The 6,378-nt window shown below is 32.2% G+C and overlaps 1 protein-coding gene and 1 long non-coding RNA gene across 2 annotated transcripts in view; one reads left to right on the plus strand and one right to left on the minus strand.

Moving 5' to 3' along the window:
* Nucleotides 1-6,378, minus strand: part of LOC149526533 (uncharacterized) — a 50,029-nt gene that overhangs the window by 41,939 nt on the left and 1,712 nt on the right. The window lies entirely within an intron of this gene.
* LOC110426468 (leucine-rich repeat receptor protein kinase HPCA1-like) lies at nucleotides 7-3,742 on the plus strand. The gene is given in 5 exon segments (XM_089785275.1): nucleotides 7-57; nucleotides 150-286; nucleotides 1,568-1,787; nucleotides 2,219-2,454; nucleotides 3,018-3,742. Coding segments are annotated over 4 exon segments (1,050 nt in total). The 5' UTR covers nucleotides 7-57; nucleotides 150-163; the 3' UTR covers nucleotides 3,489-3,742.

Consider the following 6,378-nt stretch of genomic DNA (forward strand, 5'->3'; position numbering starts at 1 on the left):
ATGCTTATCGTCAGAAGAAGAGAGCAGAAGGAGCAACCAAAGAGAGCAATCCTTCTGGTATGATAAGTATTTTATTTACCCAGCCTTTTCAAGTTGATTGTATGGAATATCTGGGGTTTAATGACTGATTCCCTTCTATTAAAGCACAGCACACAGGGATCGTATGAAGAGCAGTGGTAGCATACCTCAGTTAAAAAGAGCAAGATGCTTCACTTTTGAAGAGCTTAAGCACTACACAAACAATTTTTCAGAAGCCAATGATATTGGATCGGGGGGCTATGGAAAGGTTAATTTCGACTCTCATTCTCGCTCTCTATTGCATGTGTGTGCGTAGGTGTGCTCACCAAAAACATGCATCCCTATGGCACCTTGGCCGCATAGGGGTGGTCTCATTTGCATAACTCCATGTCTTGTTGCTAGTTTGTAAGTTTGCCTGACTACTGCACAACACTAGAGGCCGAGCCTCCTTATAAGATGACGCTTCCAAAATTTTAAAATTTTTTTACATAATACATAAATTTTTTAAAATTTTTTCTAAATTTTCTTAAGAGTCTCTCCCAAAATAATTTTTTATTTAATAATTAATATAAATAAAAAATAAAAAATAATTTTATATGTTTGACTCAGTTTTAAAGTTTTTTTCTTAATTTTTTCTTTCAATCTGTATTATTTTTAGTGGTCGAGGCAATAGACAATGTGGTAAAACAGGCACATGTTTAATGCACGATTTTCAAAAATATGGATAACTATTTACCTGAAATAAATTTGTCTTTTTATTTTTGCTTCCATTTGAGGCATCCCCAGCACTATCCCTTTTACACACTGTGTTTGCATTCAACTTTTTACTTTAAAGATGAGAAGTTTTAAATAGATTACAATGTTATTATGTAAAAAATTAAAGGGAAAAAAAAAGATGATAACCATATAGTGAATTATTGGATGTATAGAAAGAGATAATAACAAAAAACAAATTAGTAACTACATTTGTACATTTGTGTGCTTCAAGAACATGTAAAACGTGTTTGCTTACATAGTTAAAATGTTAACTGCAATAGTTGACTGTGATCCATGTGTGGTATATGTAAGATGTTTATTGTAGTTTGCACTTGTGCATGTCTAAACACCTTATGCATCACAGTATATGTCTATGTTGACATAAAACACTCTTCCTTCTTTCAACATTAGGTAAACATTATTGCAGGTAGATGGCAGCCAATCCGCATATAGTAAGCTAGATGCGCATATTCGATGATTTATGCATACCTTTTGTGCTATGTTGTGTTCATATGAATTTTGATGCATTCAAGGTATCTCAACCATACAATACAATGATACTATATTAATGCGCGTATTATTAACACATCCCACGATTTGCAAACTTTTGGAATAGACCAAGTGATTAACAAGACTATGACTAGATTTATTTTCCAACCCTTGCTCTTACTCATCTGTGTTTTAGTTTATTCTGTCTCTAACTATGTTTGTTACTAACAGGGATCTCTTTAGCATGGTCATGGTGATTTTTAAAATTATTTTTCCAAATAATTCTTAATGTCTTTAATTACAGGTTTATAGAGGAAATCTACCTACAGGGGAACTTATTGCCATAAAACGAGCTTACCCAGGATCTAGGCAAGGTGGGCATGAATTCCAAATAGAAATTGAGCTTCTATCAAAAGTTTATCATAAAAATGTTGTCAGTTTATTGGGATTTTGCTTTGGACGAGGCGAACAAATGCTAATACATGAGTATGTTCCAAATGGCTCTCTAAGTGATAGCCTATCAGGTACTTTCCTCTGTTTGCTCACTTTATTCATCCAAAATGAGTTACACTATCAATAATTAAGTGGCATTTTATAGTTCTTCACTACCTGACCATATTACTTTTTTATCAAACAATGCCTTTAACTGCACAAAGGAATGGAGTAAAATGTTTGATTAGCCTACACTACAATGCTAGTCTATAGGAGGAAGAGAACTTAACTTTATTGCTTTATTGCTTCTTTAGTTTTGACTTTCCAACCATTTGTCAATCTCATATCCTATATAAGATCTTCCTGACAAAGAATCACCTTTTGAGCTTACTACAAGAAAACATTTATCATTAATCCCTGATGAATGATTTTACTTGTTAATTCCCTATGTTGTTGTTTAACAGGCTATCTTTTACTTCACTCATGTTTTACTTCTTTGGAAAATAATATTTTAACAATTCAGGGAAGTCGGGAATCTGAATGGACTGAACCAGGCGACTTAAAATAGCCCTTGGGGTAGCTAGAGGTTTGGCATATCTTCACAAGCTTGTGAATCCTCCCATCATTCATAGGGACATCAAGTCCACTAACATCTTATTAGACGAATGCTTAAATGCTAAAATTGCTGATTTTGGTCTCTCCAAACTTATGGGTGACAGTGAAAATAGTCATGTTACCACTCAAGTTAAAGGTACAATGGTGAGTTACTCCATACACTTGCTGGAGAGAATAATTCATCCTTTTAAATGGTAGAACCTTACTCTCTTTTTTTTGTAATTGATGCTTCAGTTTATTTTCTTTCCATAATAACTGGTATTCTCTCCCTCTCGCCTGCCCATCTCTTTATAGATGATGAATTTGTAGTTCATTTATACATTTAAGTATCTGCTATAATCATAGTAGTTTTAATACGTTAAACACAATAATTTTCTAGATGAATCTGACTTTTTTGAAAGGGCCAATGAGGAATAGTTAAAAATTTTCAAGGGAAAGGAGAATTAGCCAACATTAAAAAATACCTAATCCTCTTATGTCCAAAATGTTGTCACCTTGCATACCTCTATGTCAAATGTCTATAATACACATGCATGATTTGGGATATTTCAAAAGAAAAATGCAACAATTACTGCATTTGAGTTTAACAAATTTCATAAGAAAAAGAGAAGGGGAAGTGGTTAAAGATTTGTTAAGACTATTGCATAAGGCGTTTATTATGCTTATAGTATGTGCTGTACTAAGAATGATTTTTCTTACTGTTGTAGGGTTACTTGGATCCTGAATATTATATGACCCAACAGTTGACTAAGAAGAGTGATGTTTATTGCTTTGGAGTGCTGATGTTGGAGATCATAACTGCAAGAAAACCAATAAAGCGAGGGAAATATATTGTAAGAGATGTGAGACTAGCAATGGATAAAACGAAAAGTTTATATAATCTCCAAGAGGTTCTTGACACATCCATTGGCTTCGCAACAACACCCAAAGGCTTGGAAATGTTTGTGGACCTGGCAATGACTTGTGTAGAAGAATTAAGAGCTAACAAGCCTACAATGGGTGAAGTGGTAAAAGAGATTGAAAACATTATGCAGCTCGTTGGCGTGAATCCTAATGCTGAATCAACATCTAGTTCAGCAACTTATGAGGAAGAAACTAAGGGAGGTTCTCTCCATCTATACAGTGATGACTCTTTTGCTTATAGTTGGGCCTTTCTAGACTTCAAGATAGAGCCCTAGTGAGAGTCATTTGGCTACTTTTCTTTTTTTCTTATTATTATGTGTTTTATGAGTAAGGAAGTTGGTGAGACAGCAGCTTGTGTCTTCAACCTTGGTGACTATCAACTTATGTTGGAAATTTCATGCCCAACGATTACATGTATCGATACTTTTGTTAAGGTATCAATACTTTTGAGACAAGTGTTTCAAATCTTGCATTAAAGTATTAATACATCTATATGAGGTATCGATACTTTTACCTTTGTTTTGGAATTTTTTGCTCTCTGGTTGAAAGTAACAATACTTATAGACAAGGTATTGATACTTTTACCTCAACATATAAAATTTTGAACACTAACAAAAATGTATCAATACTTTGGCTATAGTGTTGGTCCTTTCTTTTATTTATACTAGATTGTGCCCCGTGCGATGCGCTCAAGGCCAACAAAAATTTTGAATGAAGTTTTTATAAGAATAATTGTATAGAAATTTTTTTTGCTACAATTTTGATTAGAAAATGGGTCATTTTATGCTAAATGTTTATAAACAGATAGAAATTTTGGTTTGATGCATTGAAATAAGCCATTAACCTAAGAAAGTAAAGTAAGATGACAAATATTATATTGTAGTTCCATGCTTCTGCTGATAGTTTTTTAAATACAAAAGTCATAATCATTATTGTTGTTGTGAACAAAAAAGGAAGGTAGTTTTGTAATCTATCCCATTGTTTTTAGCAAGTGAACAAAAATTAAATGTTCTTGATGGATATTAAATCCATGAACCTATATCTTCTGTTTTTTTCTAGAAGCAATCTTATGCCTTGTTTGTGCACACATATGTATATACAAAATAACAAAAGTTAACATGGTAGTGCTTAATGTATTATGCTGCCTGTTAACAAGAATAGAAGGCACTTTTGGGCATAGGTTTTTTTGTAGTCTAGGTCTTGTTAATATTAAGGGGTTGGTAAATATTGTTCAATGGCTTTGTTTTTGGATGTGTTGCCAGCTTCGATGGAGCTTTGTATTCATAAAAAGTAAACAAGAAATTATATAGTTGATTAGTTTATAAGGTAAGAAATGAACTTTTATGAAGGAGGAAGTATATATTAAGCAAAAAATTATATAGTTGATTAGTTTATAAGGTAAGAAATGAACTTTTATGAAGGAGGAAGTATATATTAGATGGTGAACAAAGAATTAATAAACATTTCAGGTATTAAACTGATAGAATAATTTCTTTTGAATGATTATAATAGATAAGAAATGAAAAATTTAATTATTTAACCTAGTTTTGTATTTTTTGTCAAATGATTCTTTCTCTCTATTGGTGGTGGGTGTTTTATTGTGGTGTAAACTACAACAAAAGTTAGTCTTGTGAATTGTCTGCTTGGTTGATTGTGGCTTGTTTTTGTGGTGTAGATTCTAGGAAAAGCTCTCTAACCACTTGGTTTTTAATTAGTGATGGCAAGGTTTCTTCTTCTGGTCCTTACATTGGTGCTGTTGTTGTTATAGATGGTGAAGTAGCTACAGAGCTTGAAGCATTGCATTTCAAGACTTGTAGGTTATCAGACTCAAACAGTTTGTAGTTGGCAATTCCTGTTTCAATTGCTCTACTTGTTAAACCCATAGTGAACAACTTGGTTTGTTTGATTAGAGCTTTCATAGGTCTTAGTATAGTCATTCGATTCAGGGTTTGTAATGCTACCAATTTTACAATGTTTGCACCAATTAATTTTTCTATTGGCTTTCCAAATGCCACCTAATCCATCTGTTTGGTATTGTCCTTAAAATAAGCTGTATGTAGTAGCTATAGCAAAAGAAATACAATGTTTGATTTTTGTTGACAGTATCAATTATCGCAATAGATAATTAAGAAAATGTCAATCAAAAATTGTAAAATATTTTATTAAAAATAAATGACTGTATGAGAGAATATAATTGAAGGATAAAGCAATTGAAGTTTTCATAGTTTATAGATATGTTAGTTTATTTGGTCTTGGTTGTTTAGATTGTTGTGCTTTTAGAATTTTAAGTATCAAATTTAGCTACATATTGTGTAGATAATTTTATTAAGTGATCTCAAATAAAATCAAATTTCAGCATTTCAATATTGGCTGAAAGAAACAAACAAACTATTCTGGAGAAGAAACGAATATGTACTTTCACTGAAAATTATATATAATAGGGTAAGAATAAAAGTCACATCGCAAACATGTAAATGTTGAACATGATTCAAAGCATAGGTAATTAACAACAAAATAATAGGCAAATATTCAACTAGTATACTCCAAGTGAGCCAAATATCAAAAAACAAGTGTCAAAGCAATTTATCTAGTAAAAGAGAGCAACATTGAATAGAAAAATAAAATGGTAGAAACTATTACAAAGCAAAAACAAAGTGAGAGAAGGAAACACATGAGAAGGTCGAAACACCATTTTCGATGGCAAGGCAAGATAGAAAGCAAGAAAAAGAAATGTATAGGCATTCAAAGAAAATGTTTACTACCTGCCTTGCCTTAAAAAATGGCCCAAACTCTTTATCTAAATACCCAATGTCTAAACAAAAACACATCTAACTAAATTTTGTAAGCATTCTTATAGACACAGGTGGCAGCCTCATTTATTATATAATATGAATTATGAATATGAAAGTTTGTTAGTTTACTTACATTGGCTAGCATTCCTTCTCTTCATGCTTCATGCACTGATACTTTTCAGCACAGAATTGTAAGGAACTTCCTCACTCATTGCAAGAGTTATAATACCATCCATTGGTACAACCAATATCAGCAATTGTGACTTTGATTTTGAATCTACTTTGTTGAAATGCATTTGAGTTGTTAGTGTATTTTAATGTGATAGTAATGTTTATAATTGTGTGATGTATGTTTTATTTACCTACACTTTGG

The sequence above is a fragment of the Theobroma umbraticum genome, unplaced genomic scaffold (genome assembly GCF_002168275.2).
Source record: "Theobroma umbraticum cultivar Fairchild unplaced genomic scaffold, ASM216827v3 scaffold_55.0, whole genome shotgun sequence".
NCBI classification, from domain to species: Eukaryota; Viridiplantae; Streptophyta; class Magnoliopsida; order Malvales; family Malvaceae; genus Theobroma; species Theobroma umbraticum.